Source organism: Natator depressus, chromosome 2, assembly GCF_965152275.1.
Source record: "Natator depressus isolate rNatDep1 chromosome 2, rNatDep2.hap1, whole genome shotgun sequence".
Lineage (NCBI taxonomy): Eukaryota > Metazoa > Chordata > Testudines > Cheloniidae > Natator > Natator depressus.
The window spans coordinates 242,016,961-242,038,124 of record NC_134235.1 but is presented as its reverse complement, the minus strand read 5'-3'; the positions used below and the strand labels follow the sequence as shown (position 1 = coordinate 242,038,124).

Sequence of the window (21,164 nt, the reverse complement as noted above, 5' to 3'; positions counted from 1 at the left end):
TGTCAGTATTTGCTAAGCTTCACTGATCACTGTCACTTCTGCTGTTCTTTTAAGCATGAAATACCAAAGAAGGCCCAAAAGTTTAAACTACATGTCATCACTCAAATGAACTGTTCAGTTTTATTATCACCAATTTATCAGTGAAGAAGCTTAATTACTATTGATTAAATAGGCTATCCAATTTAAATTTACACACAAAACAGCATTTTAAAGGAGAATTTCAACACAAAGAACAAAGAGGATTTGTGTTCTTCACTGCTCCTGTGTGCTTAAGGAGAGCCTCAAAATTTTGTTTTAAAATTACTTTCTGCTTCCTTCCCACCCTATTTTACCTTAGACACAGTGGTGCAAGTAGGGTGGTACAGTCTGGTATGCCATACCATTAAGATATTTATTCCCAGTAAGCTGTACCGGAAAGACAGAGGAGCAGAAGGTGGGGCTGCTGGATGGCCCCACGCCAGCAGCTCCTTCATTGTGGCTGGACCACCCCCAGCCCTTCCATGCAGCTGCGTCTCCTGTCTGGGGACTGTACAGCCCCGCTGGAGGACAGGGCTGGGGCAGGGGCGGGGCTGGGGGCAGTACCGATACAGCCGCGCTGGAGGAGCTGCCAGTGTAGGGCTCTGGCTCCTGGGAGTGGCGGGCCCCACATTCTGCTCCTTTTGCCACTGTGGTTCCGGGGAGCCCTGCAGTTCAGAAGTCTGTATCTGGCGCAGCGGGAGGACAGAGCCCCATCCCCTCCCGCCTAGTAATGTGGGATGGGGAGGGGACAGAGAGAGTGCGGGGACTCTGGGCTGGGGATGGGGAGGAGTGACATGGGGAGTCAAGTGGGGAGGTCACGTGTCCCCCCTTTAGCTGGTGCCTCCCTTTTGTGTTCCTCCCATGAATCACCTATGCATAGCGTACCGGTAAGAAATAAATTCTACTTGCACCACTGCTTAGACATATGGCTGTGACTTATTTTTCCAAAGTCCTCCAACAAAAACAGTGAAGTCAGAACTTTTAGGGTCCCCACGGTACAATACATGCAAGTTCTTTACCTGGTGGGTAGACCAAAGCCACATGGTCTCCATCTTGTAAGTGTCCCCTTTCCATCAGCATGACTGCTATCTTCTCTGCTCGTTTATGTAGCTGGGCACAGGTTAGGGAGTTGGCTATTGTTCCCTGCATATTGAAATAAGTTAGTGTCAGAAGAACAGGTTGTGGGCTGAGTTCTGGTATTCCTTCCCCAACTGATAAATTACCAATTGAAGGCTTTTCTTCAGGATGTTTAAAAAAAAAAAAAGAGAGAGAGAGAGTGTCAATAGCCACATAGTTTAACTAGGAAAACCTTCCGTCTCATACCAAACTGCAACTGGAAAAAATTAAAGGAATTTTGTCAGGATGTGAATACGTCCCACCCCCAATCGCCATACGCTCCACCCAAAGCAATGGTTTAATCACTCACCGTAACGATATATCAGTTACCATGTAATATCATGACCATATAATCAGCACTACTTCCCTTTGTTATACCTGCTCTGTTCCCACATGCAGGGAGTAAAGCGCATTTTTACAAGAATTCTGCAGTAGTCTGATGAGTAAGGTTACGTCTACACTGGGAGAAAAAACATCCACAGCAGCAAGTCTCAGAGCCCGAGTCAACTGACTTAGGCCCACAGGGCTCACGCTACAGGGCTAAAAATAGTAGCTCAATCATTCTGCTCGGGCTGGAGCCTGGGCTCTGAAGCGCAGTGAAGGGAGAGGTGGGCTCAGAGCCCTGGCTCGAGCCTAAGCAGAAATATCTACTCTGCTATTTTTAGCCCTATAGCACGATCCTGGGCTCTGAGAGGTGCTTTTTTTCCCGCTTGTTTGGGGTTTTTTTTGCAATGTACGCATAACCAGAGTCTGAGAAGAGTATTCCTGTAAACTTAACTTCACTGTCTGCACACTGGAATGAAGCCAGATGGCACATCAGAAGGACTTATTAGAAGATGAGACACAAGCCAGAAGGGAAGAAAACACATGTGAGGGGGAAGAGATAAGTTAGGAACAAAGATGCACATGCGTATAAACCAAATAGGAAAGAAGTTATTTATTTGCACATGGTTGACCGACTAGGCATGTGGGATGGGAGGAAAGATAGCTCAGGAAGAGTTAATAGGCTATGCAGCCTCTCACCTGAACAACTGACCTATTCTTATAGAAGTTAACTTTGGGTCAGTACTGACATGGGGCTATCAGACTGTAGTGGTCTACAATGGCTGAGTTTTCTGGTCTTGGCATAGCCCCAATAGGTCTATATCACAAAAATGACCACCACAATGCATACCCTTGCTGGCAGTCTCAGCAGAGAAGCCTAACAGTGAGCGAGAAAAGAGACTGAACTTCCCTAGAGGTGGTCTCTCTGGGCCTGGGCTGAGATAAATTGATGAGGCAGCATGGGGAAGGCCTGCACTGCTACTGTCCGTGCTGTGCCTGTTCTTTGGAGAAGGAGGATTTCAGTTTCCTGTCATATGTGGCCCCTTTCACAAGCACTAACTTCACTTAAAAACCAGAGAAGCTGAAGAAATTGAAAAGAAGAAGAAAAAAAAAAAGAGTGGTAAGGAAACATTAACATTTCAGGCTTCTACTGGGTTATAAGATAGACAATGAGTCAAAAAATGACCTGTAAAAATATCCTTCCAGGGTCCTTATTATGAAAGAAAGCAACAGGGGGCTCTATTTCAAGAAGAGTTAAGGGAATACATGCATTTTGCTTGATTGCTAAGAAATGAATTATTATTCACCATAACCATCTCGCACACAACCACAATATTTATTTACTTCCAGAAATTTAAAACAAATGTTACAGAGACAAGGTACTGTAAACTGAGCAGATTTAAAAATTTAACAGAGCAATCGAGGTTCACAATTCAATTGATTTCACATGGAAGGAATGATGAATTATTTTATCATCATCAAATTCATTTTCCTCACTGTGTTTCCTACCGGCTGGTTGCTCTTCCTACTGTTTTCCCAAGACAGGCAGAGCGTGTTACTTAAGGTCTGACTTCAATAGTCTGATTTAGTCAGTGTGGGGGAATGTGGTCATCAGAACCAGTCTCTCTCAACCATGATGTACTTGTTTCTTCGGGCTGGTCTCCACTACAGGGAGATCAACACTGCTGCAATCGATGCAGCAGGGATCGATTAAGCGGGTCTGGTGAAGACCCACTAAATTGATGGCAGAGCGCTCTCCGGTCAACCCCGATACTCCAGCTCCCCGAGAAGAGAAAGGGAAGTCAACCGGAGAGTGTCTCCGGTTGACTCAGTGCAATGAAGACACCGGGCTAAGTCAAGCTAAGCTACGTCGACTCCAGCTACGTTATTCACGTAGCTGGAGTAGCGTAACTTAGATCAGCTTACCCCAGTAGTGAAGACAAGCCCTTACTCTCTGAAGATAAAACAGTAAACTCTCTCCAGGGTCAAATTCTGCCTGGGATGCACAGTGGTAGCTTGATCTCAGAAGCATTCCATTTGCCATAGGTAACTAATTAAAGCTGCCTCACCATTTGCTGTAAAGTTGCAAATGGTGATGTAACACTAGCTAGTTATCTAAAGAAAAATAAGCAAGATTAAGGGTGACCACTCTAACCTTGAATGGCATTTTGATACCAATGTAATAGACAGGAGGGCACTTTGTAAACAGGTAGGGCAGAGGTCTAGTATATATAGTAATCATGTAATCTTCTAATCCTAGAAAAACTCTAATTTTATGCTATGGATTAATATAGTTCTGTGGCACAGAAGCATAAAATCTGGTTTTGATGACTAATTAAATGTTTTAAAATTAAACCATACTTATCTCATAAGCATGCAGATTAATTTACTAGAGGTCCTGCACAGCCCTTGGAGTCCTCATCCATTTCCCTCTACATCTTCCCCTTCTCTATTTTCCCTGGAAGGCCTAATCTCATACCCAATATTCACTATTTCAGCTAAGGAAGAATTTATAGTCTCTTAGGACAGTCAGAACGATTCCTTTAACTGAGCAGAAAGACTGTTGAGCAACATCAAGAACTGTGCCTCCCTCTACTGGAATGCAAATATTCTGACTCGTCAACACTCGCGGCAACTATGAATTCATGGGGTACGAATATACAAAGCTGGATATGAAACAGAGCAGAGAGCACACATTTGATAATGACTTGAGATAATTCCCTGTTCCTCCCCCATAAGTGAGTAGTAAATACAGCAGCTAAACATTAATGCAAAAAGAAATATCTGAAGATTGAGCCACATACAGTCTTGGTGCAAGCTGATGCAGTGTGTCTCTCAGCATGCATTTCTCCACAAGGTAACTTGTTAAAGTAGTCATCTGAATTTCTTACCCTACAGTTAAGTAGCGTGTAAAGCACATGGTCAGGAGTGGTTTGAGCTCTCCACTGTAAAACTTCTGAGAGGAATAGGAACTAAAACAAAACAGAGTGATAATCATGATACTTTATGGATTTTTTTTCTTAATTTTTTTAAAAATAGGAAGCAATTTCTTATTTCCACTTTATACACCCCATTCTCGCTTCTATTTTATATGTTCATACATCTACATCAGTAACCAGTAAATTGTTGAATGCTGTCAGCATCATTCATCATTAGGGTAACATGCTCTTGCTGAATTGTGCAGACCTGTTTAAAAGTCTAAGATTACTGTTTGAAGTGTAAAAGCAGCAAAGAGTCCTGTGGCACCTTATAGACTAACAGACGTATTGGAGCATATGCTTTTGTGGGTGAATACCCACTTGCATCCGATGAAGTGGGTATGCACCCATGAAAGCTTATGCTCCAATACATCTGTTAGTCTATAAGGTGCCACAGGGCTCTTTGCCGCTTTTACACATCCAAAATAACACGGCTACCCCTCTGATGTTTGAAGTGTGACTTACTTGTACTTTCAAAGCAATAAGTTGGTTCTGAATAGTATCTCTGGATCTAAGCCTGGCTCTGGTTTCATAGTTACTTCTAATGCTCCTCCCTCCCTAACTTACTTTGAAAAAGCACTAATGTTTGTATGTTTGCCAGCTCACAATAATTACCTATTTTGTCCTATGACTGCAGAGGTGTTAACTGGCCACTTCATCTTGAATGGTCTCTTACAAAGAGGGTTCATTACATATGGTAAACAATCTGTTCCATCTTTTATTTAGCTGTGACACTCTGAGTCCCTTTCCTAGTCCTAAAGAAGAGCTCTAAGCTACTCTCTCTTACCAATAGAAGTTGATCCAATAAAAGATATTACCTTATCCAACTTTAGGGTGACCAGATACCAAGTGTAAACAATTGGGACGCGGGGGAGGGGGGGGAGAGCAGGTGTAATAGGTGCCTATATAAGAAAAAGCCCCCAAAATCGGGACTGTCCCTATAAAATCGGGACATCTGGTCACCCTACCCAACTCGTCTCTCTAATAATTACTATCTCCACTGAGAAGACTAGAGTAGAAATGCAATACATTTAACAGAACTTAAACAAAAAAACTCAAGATCAAGAGCATGTCTACCAAACGAACTTTCTAGACTTCACTTGAAATAATAAAAACCAGTACAGGAGCACTTAGAAACACTAGAAATTTAACACCTCACACAGTACATCGCTCTAAACAAAGGTAGACACGTTAAAAAAATAATGTAGGGAATCCCTTCCTCATATCTATTCTAGAACTCAAATTTTTATTCCAACTAAGCCAACAAGTATGGGATAACAATACAAAAAAGTTATGCTATTATATTTGCAACAGTACAGAAGTGAATTTAAGTCACATACAAGATGTATTTGGAAAGATGTAACTTACCTTTCTGGCCTGATCATTGTCTTCTATCTGTCCCAGATCTCTGCCACTAGCCTGAGCAATTCTTTTTCCAGAGACCAGGTTCCCCACCATCACAGAGGCAGGGCCAATTTCTAGAATGTATTAGAAACATGCTAAATACAATAAAAATATTAGGCTTATAGTTCAGAATTCTCATTACCCCTTCTCTTGCAGCAGGTGAAGTTTTTCCCATTACCAACTTTAGTGAACAACATTTTGAGAATGTCCTAACAATTCAGTCCATGTTTAAGATATGTAAATTGTAAAAAGCAGAAAAGCAATGAAAACCATGACATTTCATGCATTTCTAAAGAGATCCATTGCTGAAGCAATAGATATACAGTTTTAAAATTATATATACACATTTTCAAACTATGGTCAATCGGCCAATTGTGGCCTGCAGAGATTTGGCCACTCCATATTTCTAGCTCCCCCCTCCCCCTTTATTTTCAGCTAGTAAGCTGCACTAGAACAAATGAAAACGCATTAATATTTTTCTACTATTTCTTTTCCATATAAGCAGGTGTTGTAGGTGTTTGTAAGTGATCAGGACTGGGAGGGTAGATGGTTCACACTCTGAAAGTATTTGAGAACCCTTGATTCAATACATTGAATAGACTGGAGAAAGTGAAGTCAAGTTTACAAGAAAGGAACATATCACCACTAACATTTCACATACAAGCTGGCCTTCACCGACGTTATGCCAACTCTTGAAAATTGGAGACTATATACTTCTAATAAATGTTGCCATTGCAGTTACCAACATAGTAGTATTTTCACTTTGTGCTTTTAGGTGTTTGCTGATTGCTAATGAAGCATCAGTGTCAAGCTTATACCAGGGCAAAGAAGCCCAAAACTTTGTCCAAAGAAAGAGCCACAAAAAACATACTGATGCCCATGCTGGAATATGCACTGTGGTTCTTAGTTATTCTGCATGAAAAACAAAAGCAAAATACCCCAGAGATCTCCTCTCTTCCTGGCCTCCCCTTACCATCCACTGAGGCTGAACACATCACATCCAGACAAAACCCTCAGTTCAGGAACACACAGTATTTAACTTATCTGCGATGTGGCCTGCCAGATGGAATTTTACAGCTACCTGGCATCTCCTATTACTATCATTACCTTGACAAGCCACTATCAGTCTCTAACATTTCATTTTTATAATGCCTTTCAAGGCTCGATTATTTTCTTTGTGTTCTCAAGCGTTTGTCCAAGAGTGGTAAATTAGAGAAACAAGGGAACTGTTATTGTAAATATGCTCTGAGTTCTATAATGGACGACACCTAAGCTTCTGGCACTGAAGGAGAGAGCATTTCAGATTCCATGGTATTTTGTTTGTGCAAAATCACTAGTGCTTAGTAACTAGTAGGTGGCCAAACCAGAGCCACAGATTCAGACACCTCTCCAACTATGTGAGTTCAAAAGCTGGATTCAAATTCAATTTTGCAGTGAGGGCACATCCCTGCTAGTGAGGTGACTGGTTACTAGGCTTGAGTCAACAGACTGAGTTATTCAACCCAAAGTCTTTCTATATTTCTTATTGCAGTCTGTTATAGAGCCATGTTCAATCGAAGTATTTTTAGGAGGGTGAAGCTGTTCACAGTTCAAATTATGCAACTGAGTCTATAAGGGGGTGAGCCCCCTTAGCTCCTATTGATATTACCACATAGAACATCACAAACATAGACTATTAATAGCTTATGCCACTTCTCAGCTTACCTGGCTGTTTTTGTCGTGGTTTAGGCAGGTTTGTTACACAGGTGTGAGGGCACATCAATACGTTACAGGGATGCAATGAGCCTTCCAAAAACAGTTGTTTGGTTTCTGATAAGTGTATGCCACCTAAAGGGGTCTTAGGGAGCGTGTTTGCTGGTACCAGTGCTAAGCAGTAAACACCCACTTGATGGATACTGTCAATAGCCTAGAAAAATTCAAGAAGCTGAAATTAATGAAGAAAGGCTAATCACTGTACTTATTAGCACTACAGTATTCATTTGGCTCTCTAAACTGGTGCAGAAGACAACCTAGCAATTACCTGCCACTGTAAACACACTCTTCAGCAATATCAGAGGAGGAGAGGTGCTCTTCACTGAGTGCATATGAAAGAAAATGTACTTCACCACTGTTTGTTATAACCATTTAAAAACGTGGATCTCTAAAAAAAAAAACAACCCCCAACATAAATAGATGAACATCAATTAAAGACCCTGGTAATTTCATATAGGTTTGGGCTGATGTGCCTGGCTCTCTCCATAACCATGTTCTAGCAGTAATTCACTGCAGGAGATCTACTAACTAAAGCACAGGCAGACACAGTTCACAGGCAAATCTGATTTTAATTTGTGTGTGCTTTTAATGCTATTGTTAAAAGGGACACTATCAACTTAAAATCTGATCAACTTCAGAAGGATTGAAAAGCAGTGTCATGTGCCACTCCTGCCTCTGAACTTTCCTGTTAATTTGTGGAGTTTAAATCAAAAGGGAAAAAAAGATTGTTAAAGATTTTCTCTCTCCCTGATCACTACATGAAATGATCCTCAAACAAGAAGGGAAACTAACAGAGTATACTGGGGAAACTATGAGACTGGCTCTCTACAAAGTGCTGTCAAATGCACAAGGCAAAACTGAAAAACAGAAGTATTTTCTTCTGTAACCTTTTACTTACAGTAACTTTAGGGATTGCTTGAAAAAACAGTAAATACATATTTTTCAGAGAAAAGTGTGATTAAAGTTTACTGCATCCCTTTAAAATCAGTTAGGAAGTTTTGGCTTGTCGTGTTATCCATTTAGATATCTTCGGGGATGAGATGGTCTAGCCCTTGGAACAGGTGGCTACAGTCAGGAATAACTGAAAAGACACAGTCTGAATGGATTTATTTGGATGATGTAGTAAAGTATGGCTCTGGAAATATCTAGTGTATATGATGACTTCTTTTCCAACAAAGAGATGGATTTTAGGAAGGAGACAAGCAAACTGATCAGTTCAGATGAAACATGGCGATTACTCAACACCACTTTATCCCTCTGAAACATTGTATACGGATGAAGAAAAGGAGTACTTGTGGCACCTTAGAGACTAACCAATTTATTTGAGCATAAGCTTTCGTGAGCTACAGCTCACTTCATTGGAGTAGCTGTAGCTCACGAAAGCTTATGCTCAAATAAATTGGTTAGTCTCTAAGGTGCCACACGTACTTCTTTTCTTTTTGCGAATACAGACTAACACGGCTGTTACTCTGAAACCTGTATACGGATGGTCGGCCATAAATGTTGGTAGCTCCCTTGCTCTCTTGGCTGAAGAGATAGCAAGATAAAGAGAGAGGAGCCCTCTGTAAGGGGTTTGAAAAGTGTCCTCATGAGTCTTGAGACAAGGGTGTTGCGGCCTCAGGTAGGAGCAGGTTCTATGACTGGTGGGTAAGTCCCTGTCCATCGTATTTAACTAGCCAATGTACAGGTCATCAGGTGCAGGGACTTAGGGTCTGGATGGAATATCTGGCAACGATGCTGTGAGATCAGGTCTGGGCAGTCAGAGCTGGATTGATATCAGAATGAACATCTGCAGCAGGTCTGTCAGGCAAAGCTGCCTGGGCCACTACAGAACCATGAGAGTGATCTTTATTTTGGAAATCATCCTGGAGGATCTGTGGAAAGACAAGTTGGGCCTGGACTCCACTGCAGAAGGAAATGTACCCTGGCTCATGCCCCCTCTGGAACAGAAATTGACATCTGGCTTTGCTTTGGGTGGCAAACAGGTCTGTTATGGGAACCCTCTCCCTTCGCCAATGATGGAACACAAGCTCTATGATGGATCTTTGCAAGGGCTACTTGTGATTGGTCATGGCTTGTCTGCTTAGGAAGTCCACCTGCTCATTGCTGACTCCCAGAAGACAAAGAACCACTGGGATTATCCTCTGTTGGTGGCACATGTCCAGAGCTTGACAGCTTCCTAAGAGATGGGAGACAAGCGTGTGCCTCCTTGCTTGTTGGTGCAGTGCATTGGTGTAGTTGTTGTACATAATGATCTGCACTGTGGAATTTTGAAGAACAGGTCAGAAGGCCATGCAGGGTAGATCAATATTGAATGCATACAGGAAAGCACAGGAGAGGGATCTCTACTCTAAGCTAGCAAGGAGGAGTAAACTAGTGATGGCAAGGAATAGATCTCTTTTTGAATGGTGGTAATGTTGGGGGATATGGTGCCGGGGACAGTTTCAGTGCCAGTTGTCTCTTCAGCATAGGAAGCATTACCGGAAGTGATCCAGATTCATCCAGGGGGTCTCTGGAGGACCTTGCTGGGCATACCAGTACTGAGATTGGTGCTGAGTCTCTCATTCCCTGTGCCGTTCCAGGTCTGATGCTCCATCCTTCAAGGAGTGATTCTGTGTTCTCCTTCCAGGGCTTCCCTTCACGTCTGGAGCTATATCTGGGTTCCACCCTGCTCTGAGTGAGCTTCACCTTTATGTACAGGCAGAGGTGCCGACTTTACTGCCTGGGATGGTGATGCTGCAAATGCTGGAGCAGTCGGAAACAAGGCTCTCGGTGCAGATGGTGTTACAGTTTCCAGTGCCAAGGATTTCACTTATGTGGAGGTGGCTGGTATCAAAGTCAGGAGTGCTGGCTCTGCCAGTGCTCTCTTCACCTTTTTCCCAGTGCTTGATATCAGTGTATGATCTGTGCTTCAGGGAATACTAGCTGATGCCACCGTAGCTATCACCTCTGGTCTGAAGTGACCTGCGTGGACTGCTGTAGCAGATACAGTTTGAGCTGAGAGTCTGGATTTTTGGGTCCTGGCTCCAGAGGATTTGCACACAGAGCACCTGTCCTGGTTCTCCACTAGGCAGAAATGAAATAAACTATGTCCATCCTTGAAAGGGATCAGTCTGGCACAGGATAGGCAGGATTTAAAGCCCTGAAGATTTGGAGTCCACCATGAGAGTTGGCATGAAGCACCTCGCCATTCTGTTCAGGGGTGTACAGGGGAGGTCTCAGTCTAGTCATAGAAGATGAAGATTTCTTCAAATTTTATGAAAAGAACAGTTTTTAAGCCTCCAAGGAGAGTAGTGGGTTGGATACTTGCTAGATTCCCACTTGCTGCCACCAGTGATAAGAGAAACTAGATGGAGGGTTGTGGCTGCTCTGCCCTTCCTGACCTCACAGGGGAACACGAGGAGGCACAGAGTACAGGAATGGCTCTGATGAACACTGGTATTCAAAAGATTTCTATCAGATGGGCCTACAGTGAAATCCACATACCCACTCAAAGAAGCATGTCCGATTACAATCTTCATTGTGTTGAAAGATCAATAAAGGGAATATAAAATTGAAGCAGCAAATTTCAGAATTGCTATAGGAACATTACCTGGAGAACTCTGCTCATCCACTGAAAACTGTCTTCCTCTGTGGAATCCGGCCTTTGCTCAGCAACAATAACTATCCTCTCATCATGAAGGACACTCACTGAAAACACTGCTATTCTGCAAAATACAAAAAGAAAAGGGTATTGGGTAAGAATAGTGACTGCAGAAAAGGCAATTTCATTCTGGAAGAGAATGTTTTGTAACTTATTTGTTAATTATTTGTATTATTCAGAAGAATGCTGCTTCAGCTACCAAATTCTTCTAGTGAAAATTGTAACATGAAACCCTGATGTAATTGTTAAACTTCAGTAGCTTTGGAGGAAAGATATTACAAGAGCTGTAAAACCAATAGGTTTTTTTTTTAAAGGGGGGTTACAAGTAGCCCTTGTTTCAGTAGCCTTCATCTTTTCAAAACTAAAATTTGTAATTTCACACAAACAAGAAGCATGCAATTATTTAGAAACCTAGAAATGCAGCAATGTTTGAATGCACTGCAAGCTAATGCTTAAAAAACATTAGCTTAGATCACTGGGGATGATCCCAATAACCCCTTACGCACTTTAAAATTATCATAGAATCATAGAAGATTAGGGTTGGAAGAGACCTCAGGAGTTCATCTAGTCCAACCCCCTGCTCAAAGCAGGACCAACCCCAACTAAATCATCCCAGCCAGGGCTTTGTAAAGCCAGGCCTTAAAAACCTCTAAGGATGGAGATTCCACCACTTCCCTGGGTTACCCATTCCAGTGCTTCACCAGTCTCCTAGTGAAATAGTTTTTCCTTATATCCAACCTAGACCTCCCCGACTGCAAATTGAGACCATTGCTCCTTGTTCTCTCAGGATTATGACTATCCTTTTTAGAAGGTGACCTACAAAGGCTTGTATCTGGTGATCTTGGAGGACTCTACAGCCTTCTCTACACAATGAAATTCTGCACAAGTTTCCACCGTTGCCAACACTAGTGCAGCTCCACTGATGTAAGCAATATTGGGAAGTTTAGCATGGATGGGTCAGGGTTGCCACAGGCATTTTTAAATGCTGGACCAATTAGACCTGCTTTAAGCAAAACAAAGATCTCAATTTACAAAGAAAAAAAAGTGAAGCAAACCTTCCCCTGTAGACAAACTTCATTGGTTCTACAGCCAGGGCTGTTGCTACAATGTCATCAGCATTATGTCTTCTTCCACTGACCACCATTAGACCATCCATTTTGCCCACAACGAAGACAAGCCCTCCTGGTCCAATAAATCCTAGTAATCCTGTCCTTATAAAAGGGTATTCACTTATTGGAGCTCCTGAACTGGTCATAGGAAACACCTGTAAGACATACCAAAATACCGTTAGGAGAACCTAATCCCCAGTGCTACTAGCACCGTGGGCTTCCCTGGGAATGAGGAGTGCTCACTCCACTCTGGACCCGGACCTCTCCATCTGTTGTGATGAACACTTGTAACAAATATATTTAGGATACACCCGTTCCATAGCTTCAGTTGCACAACTTGGATTCTATGTTGTAAATTATTTAACAGTAATGGATAAAATATATTTGAGTGGGAAGGAAATAAATTTAGGTCCAAAATGCAGGGCAGTTAAGAAAAAATAATAAAAATATCACTGGAAATGTCCTTTTCCATTAAAGGAATATTCTTCAGAAAAAAAACAAGTAATCAGAACAAGTCCAGCCATTTTAATATACTGTAGACACCTGTCAATTTTATGTAAGTTGAATAAATTATGTTCCCTTGGTATCTTCAGGAATGCCTTTATTTTCCTAAATGACTACAGCAAATCCCATAAAAATTGCAGGTAATGAGTATTTGTAAATGCAAGTTCTTAAATTATCTAAGGCAATCACAAGCTGAGGGCGACCATTGTGAGTCTTCAATAAAAGTCAAAGTTTCTGTATTTTGTCCTTTGAGGCTCAGATAACAGGAAAAAAAAAAGGTCAAATTCTGCCCTCTGATGCACATGGATGACTTTCTGAAGAAAGAATAAATGCTCACTCAGAAATCATAGTTAGGCCTGAAAGCAGATAATTGACTCTTGACTTGCTCTCACATGAAAGGACACTCTTAAAAAAGAAAAGCATCTTAAGTGACTCAGCCAAGGTTCTTAAGCATGTGAGTAGCCCATTAAGTCAATGGGCTATTTATATGCTTAACTTTACACACATGCTTAATTAGGGCCTCAGTTACTACCAACTGGATATTACCAGTTATGACGGATTTTATGAATACTATTAAATTCTAGTTCCAAAATTAGTCTAAGTACATTTCTGTCTTGGAAACCTGTCAAATATTGGATTACCAGTCACACTGGCTATCACTAATTGCTCTTTCAGCAAGGCAAAAAGTGATTCTAAAAATTCCAAACCAGTGCAGAATAGCAAGATTCCTGGCTTCCATGGATAGACTGAGAACTGTCATTCCAACCCCCAGCCCCTGTTATTTATTCAGGGTACAGTACTTGTGACACTCAGAACTGTGTACTGATGAGGAATGTTGAAACTGTCATTATGCAGGAAAAAAATTAACTCTGTTTAGACTTCACAAATGATAAGATTAGAAAAAGCATTTGGTTAAAGGAACAAATACATTTACACTAATTTCCTCTCCCTCCTCCACCCCACACACTGATTAAGGAAAGAAAGAAGCAAAAATTTAAATAAGGAATATCTCCGTTCAGTTTTTCTCTGCACTTCAGTGACTTGTTTAGCCTTTTCATATAACTTCAATTAAGGTTCAACAAGAACAGAACTAGACAGCTGCTACAAAGTTATCAAATTAGCAATCATCATTGAAATGCAAAGTTCAGAAAAACAGGCAGAATTAAGAAATTCAAAGAATTACACGTCAGTTGTTTTAAAAACAAAAGCCATATTCAATTCATTAGGAAAAGGCAATCTTGTAAAATCATGTTTCTGGCTTTTTCAGATCTCTCCTCAAAAAACATATTTCTGCTAGGATGCCTACAATAGATCAGTCATCTAATGTTGGCTAGATTGTGGGATTGGTGAAGACAGCTTTTAAAATCTAAATTCTTAGCAGTTTTCAAGTGTTTGGAACCATCAAGTTGGGCATATAGATACCCTAAACAACTGCATGTCCTCCTTCCCACTTTCCTGCTATAGTTTGTTACACATACTAGCACAGGGATTCTCAAACTGGGGGGTCAGGACCCCTCCAGGGGTCGCAAGGTTATTACATGGGGGGTTGCGAGCTGTCAGCCTCCACCCCAAATCCCGCTTTGCCTCCAGCATTTATAATGGTGTTAAATATATTTATAAGAGTTTTTTATAATTTGTAAGGGGGCGGGGGGTCCACACAGAGGCTTGCTATGTGAAAGGGGTCACCAGTACAAAAGTTTGAGAACCACTGCACTAGTACCTTGTTTCAAACAGAGAACAACCTCTCAGGGTGGGGCCCGTGCCTTTCTAAAGGTTTGAACAGAACTTAATGAAATGGGGCCCCCAAACAGATTTTATTGCTTGTGATTATTACCTAGTATTACAGATTGTATTGCTAGTAATTAGTAATAGCATTATTAGTATTACCACACCCTCCAAACAGTCTTCTCAACTTTGAAGAGTTAAGAGGATTTTGTTGTGCACCTTCATTCTGACTCACCTCGAAAGTGTTCTTGGTCATGCCTGAGAGTCCATAATATGATGTACCTGTTGCAATAGCACATACACAAAGTTCGCCTATTTCGTCTGTTCTACAGAGCTGAGGAATTCCATCTGGCCTCACTGCACACATTATAGCTAAAGAGAAAGCAAAAGACTTTCAAAAATATTATGGAAACAACAGAAGAAAGTCAGTGGTGGGGGAAGGCTGTGGCTATAAACTTCAATGAATGAAGTATATGCAGACACTAATGCCAGACATACAAAACTGCTCATCCATTCAGACATTTTAACAACATTAAAGAGAATTTAATATTTAGACAAACAGTGGCAAGAACTTTATATAAAGACAGTCAGAAAAACAAAAACTTATTTTGGCCTGACTGACTCCTTGATTTTGCAACCAGGATAATATATTTACTGTGGTCAGTACAAAATACGTTTCGCTTTAGCTCCTGGATGATAATTATGCTATATCCAGTTGCCAGCAACAGACGTCAAGGTGACAAGGCCAGCTCTCAGCAAGCAGCGAGTAACACCCATGCAAGAGATCCAGTTATTTTGCCTATCAAACTAGCACTAGTAGTGTGTTGCTTTGTCAAGAATTACCAGAGTTTAGTCTCCCATCAGTTTTGTATTGGAGTTTTGCAGGAGCTAAGAGGAGGGGACCAACAAGTGAAAAAAATATTTACAGTGAGCAAAGGGAAGAAGGGAAAGAGAGAAGAAGAGAGCGCACATTGTGGGAGAGAGGAGAAGGAAAAATTGCAACGGCGAGAAAGTGTGCGCTTGCTGGAAGACGCTCCGGTGCATTCTATCACTGCACCAAAGGTACTGCTGGAGTTCTGCCACTTCCAATCTTGGGCATAAAAGTAAGGCCAGGTATGCCTCTTAGCAGCAATCTCTGTAGTAGGAGTCTGTCATAAGCATAAGCCTTTGCGACTGGAAAGGGGCCAAGGTGACAGAGAGAAGGGAAACAGACCAGAATGCCTTTATAAGTGCAAATGTAAAGTCTTGGATGCTTCTCCACTCACAGTGAGGATAATAAGAGAATCTGTATTATACCTTGTTTTGAATTAGATCAGAGTATATAATCAGACATAAACCGATATATCTATAAAATATTGTTATACTATGGCTGTCAGAAAAAAACCTTAACTTGCTTCAATTTTAAGATGTCCAACTGAAACTGAAAATTCATTTGGTGTATAATGTATAAGAAGTAGGGCTGTTGATTAATTGCAGTTAACTCACACAATTAACTTAAAAAAATTAACAATGATTAAAAAAATTAATCCTGATTAATCGCACTGTTAAACAATAGAATACTAACTGAAATGTATTAAATATTTTTGGATGTTTTATTTTTGGATTGTTTTAAAAACAAAACAATGTGAAACTTTTGAGCCCACAAGTCCATTCAGTCCTACTTCTTGTTCAGCCAATCGCTAAGACAACCAAGTTTGTTTACATTTACGGGTGATATTGCTGCCTTCTTCTTATTTACGTCACCTAAAAGTGAGAACAGGCATTTGCATCTCACTGTTGTAGCCAGCGTTGCAAAGTACTTACGTGCCAGATATGCTAAACATTCATATGCCCCTTCATGCTGCAGCCACCATTCTGGAGGACATGCTTCCATGCTGATGATATTCGTTAAAAAAATAATGCATTAATTAAATTTGTGACTGAACTCCTTGGGGGAGAACGGTATGTCTCCTGCTCTGTTTTACCTGAATTTTGCTATAGATTTCTTGTTATAGCAGTCTCGGAAGATGACTCAGCACATTTGATTTATGAACACTGTCACTGCAGATCTGACAAAATGCAAAACCCAATGTGAGATTTCTAACAATAGCTACAGCACTCGACCCAAGGTTTAAGAATCTGAAGTGCCTTCCAAAATCTGAGATGGACGAGGTGTGGAGCATGCTTTCAGAAGTCTTAAAAGAGCAACATTTTGATGCAGAAACTACAGAACCCAAACCACCAAAAAAGAAAATCAACCTTCTGCTGATGGCATCTGACTCAGATGATGAAAATGAACATGTGTCGGTCCACTCTGCTTTGGATCGTTATCAAGCAGAACCCGTCATCAGCATGGACGCACATCCTCTAGAATGGTAGTTGAAGCATGAAGAGACATATGAATCTTTAGTGCATCTGGCACGTAAATATCTTGCCACGCCAGTTACAACAGTGCCATGTGAATGCCTGTTCTCACTTTCAGGTGACGTTGTAAACAAGAGGCAGGCAGCATTATCTCCTGCAAATGTAACCAAACTTGTTTGTCTGAGTGATCGGCTGAACAAGAAGTAGAACTGAATGGACTTGTAGGCTCAAAAGTTTTACATTATTTGTTTTTGAGTGCAGTTATGTAACAAAAAAAAATTGTAATTTCAACTTTTATGATAAAGAAATTGCACTACAGTACTCGTATCAGGTGAACTGAAATATATGATTTCTTTTGTTTTTTACAGTGCAAATATTTGTAATAAAAATAAATATAAAGTGAGTACTGTACACTCTGTATTCTGTGCTGTAATTGAAATCAATATACTTGAAAATGTAGAAAACATCCAAAAATATTTTAAAAAATGGTACTGAATTATTGTTTAACAGTGCGATTAATCACACGATTAATTTTTTAATCGCTTGACAGCCCCAGTTAGAAGTTCTGTTAAGAAACACAACAATATTGGTCTTTTCCAATCATTACACCAAACGCAAAATCAATTTAGATATAAAAACGTGATGTCATGTTTAAAAACTCTGGCTTACTACTTTAGTCCGAATTTTTTAACTACCATCTGCTTAGGATACATCCCCCTCTTTTTATAATATAATTGTGTCTGAATAAAGGGGCTTGCAGAAATATTCAGGAAGTCTGCAGCAAGCAGTTTAATTTATATTTACAACAGGTTAGGAAAATAACCTAAAATACCTTGGTCTGGTCTGGGTCACTCTTTTTTCTATGCATGGACTTGTGTTCATACTTGTGTTCTAGCCTCTGAATACAGGATTCCAAATTAATTTTGTTTGGGCATTTTAGGGGTAATGAATTAGTGGTGAGCATGCCTTCATGAGGACAATGGAGTAGAATCAGGTGTTGCCAGACCACTTGAAATGAAAGCAATCTGTGGCTAATAAGTGGAGGCTGAGCATGCGACCACAGTAAATACTGGGGAGAAAATGTATATTGGAAATCCCAAGAAAAAAAGAGTTCTGTTTGATCACATTGTTAGATTGTACACTTTAAGGTACATACATCCTAATTTTCATTGTTTCTTTAATAGGAAAGTATTTCTATTTATAGCATTATATAGTATAATTAATGAAAAAGGCTCATGTTTGTATATATTACATATTTCAGAGAAAGCTGTGCCAATCCCTACCTCCTGGCATCACCAAGCCCACATCTTGCACAGTCAGGACAGAAAGCTTTTCTTCAGAATCCACTCTAATTACTCCGTAGGTGAGACCATGCATGGACAAAACTCCCCTGCCTGGAGGCTGATTGCTGTCATCTGTTGGCCTGCAACAAGAGTCACCAACTTGAATGGGCAGTGTGTTTTACCAGGCAAACCATTATGTTTTCCTCATTTGTAACAGATTATTATCAAAAATATTCCAATATTTCTTAATTAGCATTTCTTAGATTTAATCTTGATTTATTCTGTACATTATCTTCATCTGCCCTACTACATCTGACATAATTCTTCTCCCAAGTCATTGATAATTAGAGATACCAGCTTTCACTGTCAGTGTCCACCCAGAAGTATGTTTCTATAGAGTGCTAAGAATAACTCTAATCTCACCTACAGTAATTTTTTTTTAGTCTTCAAAGAGCTTTACAAACATTAATTCACTCAGTTCCTAGTGAGAGGCATTAGCCCCATTTTACAAATAGGGAAATGGAGAAGTTAATGCCCAAATGTTCACAACTGACTAGTGATTTTGGGATGCCGAACTAGAGACAAATGCTTTTGGAAATCAGATCTCTAGTGATTTGGGGTGCCTCAATTCTTGGTAGCCCAAAGAGAGACCGAGAGACCTTAGTTTATTTAGAATTTAGGTTTAAGTGACGTGACCAGGGTTATAGTGTGTTAGTGTCAGAAAGTCAGGATTAGAACTGAAGTATTCTTGAAGTATCCCAGTTCTGTACTTAGACCACGGATGTGACTTTTTTTGCCATATGGTTAGGCATCAGCCTTCTGAACCGAAGATATTACATTTTTTAATAAATTCAATGCCAAGTTTCAGTACACGCAGCAATAATTTTATCATCACAGTTTTAACAAGCATAACTTGATTATTCTAATGCATTACTGTCTAGCTTATTACTCTTTAACTATCAGGTGTAGTCATTGTAATTTTCACAGTTACATTACAAAAAGTTCAAGACATTGTGAATGGCAATTCCTTTGTGACGTCTAGGTTTGGTCAAATTCACTCTTAACATACTATATTATTCTACAACTCAGGCATAGCTGCCTTGTCAGTTCGTTTCAGTACAAATGTGCACATTGTATTAGTGAATATAATTATACATATACGGTATATAGCTTGAACAAACTAATGTTGACTTGTGTAAGTTATTGAGTTAAGTCAGAGTGAAACTGGAAAGAGACCCACACTACATTGTACTTTAAAATGTAAAATGGAGTCTAACAATGCTGATTTGGTTAGGGATATTGCTTGCACATAATGCAAACAGACTAAACTATTTTCAAGATCAATGGAAGAGCCTATATGCATCTTGTTTTTTTGTAGTTGTGCTATGTAATCCATCATAACAAATGCCTGTGTTATCAGATAATGTTCTTCTTCTATGTCATGTCTCCTCTGCTATGCTTGAAATACTTAGATAGGCCTTAGCTAATCATGTTCATATAAGATTCCTAGTGACTGATATACCAAATTTCAATTAATAGATATTATGAGACATTTCTGAAATGACAATGTCAGCAAAGAAGGCTATGGGCAGGCTCAAATATGCAGTAGAGCATAACAAATGGAGGCTAGTAAATAGGCAGCCATGATGAATAACATTTCCATCATTTAAAAGGAATTCTCAAACACATTACTGATCAACTTTGTCTCACTCCCAATCCCCAAGCGCACATTACGTTATTCGTATGATCTTAAACATGAAAATAAAATGCCTGTTTTCACTGATTTCCTTCTCCAATTCGCTCACACAGTTCCTCATACTGCTACTTTTAACAGAGCAGAAGCCAACATGAGACTTTTGGCATACATCTCCCTTGTTTTATTAAGCAAATCCAGGATCTGGTGGATCAAGAATGGGAGCAGATCCAAGACACACAGTCCCCTTCAGGAATACGTCTTGTCAGCCCTATGCAGTCCAAACCAGGGCATCTCTAACTGAGTATCTCTGCTAAGCAATTATGGGGGAAAAAATCACCCGAGGAGAAAAGGGGATTCAAGTAGCCTGTTTCCAAGACATTTAGAACTTTTTAGGTTAAAGCTAACAACATCTGCATACTGGCTATTTCTAAGAAAAAAATATGAAGATCTTTAAGGTTCATTACAGGAAGGATACATTTTGAGATTAAGAAATAGAGGCAATGAGATAGGGGTTTTATTTCCATCAAGTTCCTAGATTAAATGAATGTGCGTAAGTCACTTAACATATCTGTACCTCAGGTTCCCTGTGTATAAAAGGGGGACAGAACAAATCTACCTCAAGATGTAAATGAATGAAGCCTTAACATTTAGTATTTGTGAAGTATTTTGAGATTCTTGGATTTAAAAGATTGTGTGCGCAAAAGTACAGAGTTCCCTCCCTTTTAGAAACATGTACAATAGATCAGAACACGTGGCTTATGACCTGCATTCATTGACTTCAGTGGAAGTCTTTTTGTGGTTAAAGTTAAGCACTCAAGTGTCGGTAGTGTCAGGCCAGATGCAATCTGCTGGAGGCAGCTCATCAAGTGGCATTACAAAATCATCTTGACCACCGTTTTGCACATGAAATTACTTTTTTGCAGCCTTCAGCTATGATATTATGCCTTGAGTTTCTGGTTAAAGCAGCAATTAATCTAGTACTAATTGCCTTTGTCTAAATTATACAGGCATTTTACAAGAGGAATGGCTTTTTCTTATTCTTCTTGGAAGGAACATCTATAATTATCGATCACAGCTTAGAAAAGTATATTGAAGAAGTTGCAGTGTTAACAGGAAACCCTGTGTACAGCAAATCTGTAGTCAGTCATTTTAATTCATGCTTCAGATGCTAATCTGTGGAATTTGTGTGATAATGTCTTTACTGTCAAGAATGACTGAATAGAATGTGAAAGATACTAAAGTTTCAGAGTTCAGGAAGTATTATCTTGC

The 21,164-nt window shown here is 40.2% G+C and overlaps 1 protein-coding gene across 5 annotated transcripts in view; it reads right to left on the bottom strand.

Moving 5' to 3' along the window:
- Positions 1-21,164, bottom strand: part of DIP2C (disco interacting protein 2 homolog C) — a 478,491-nt gene that overhangs the window by 80,733 nt on the left and 376,594 nt on the right. For all 5 annotated transcript variants that reach the window (XM_074946248.1, XM_074946247.1, XM_074946249.1 and 2 more), the window contains 8 exons: positions 18,200-18,339; positions 14,809-14,945; positions 12,291-12,499; positions 11,185-11,299; positions 7,545-7,746; positions 5,805-5,914; positions 4,350-4,430; positions 1,038-1,161 (listed from right to left, as the gene is read on the bottom strand). In XM_074946248.1, coding sequence (XP_074802349.1) covers positions 1,038-1,161; positions 4,350-4,430; positions 5,805-5,914; positions 7,545-7,746; positions 11,185-11,299; positions 12,291-12,499; positions 14,809-14,945; positions 18,200-18,339 — 1,118 coding nt within the window. The remainder of the gene's footprint in view (positions 1-1,037; positions 1,162-4,349; positions 4,431-5,804; positions 5,915-7,544; positions 7,747-11,184; positions 11,300-12,290; positions 12,500-14,808; positions 14,946-18,199; positions 18,340-21,164) is intronic.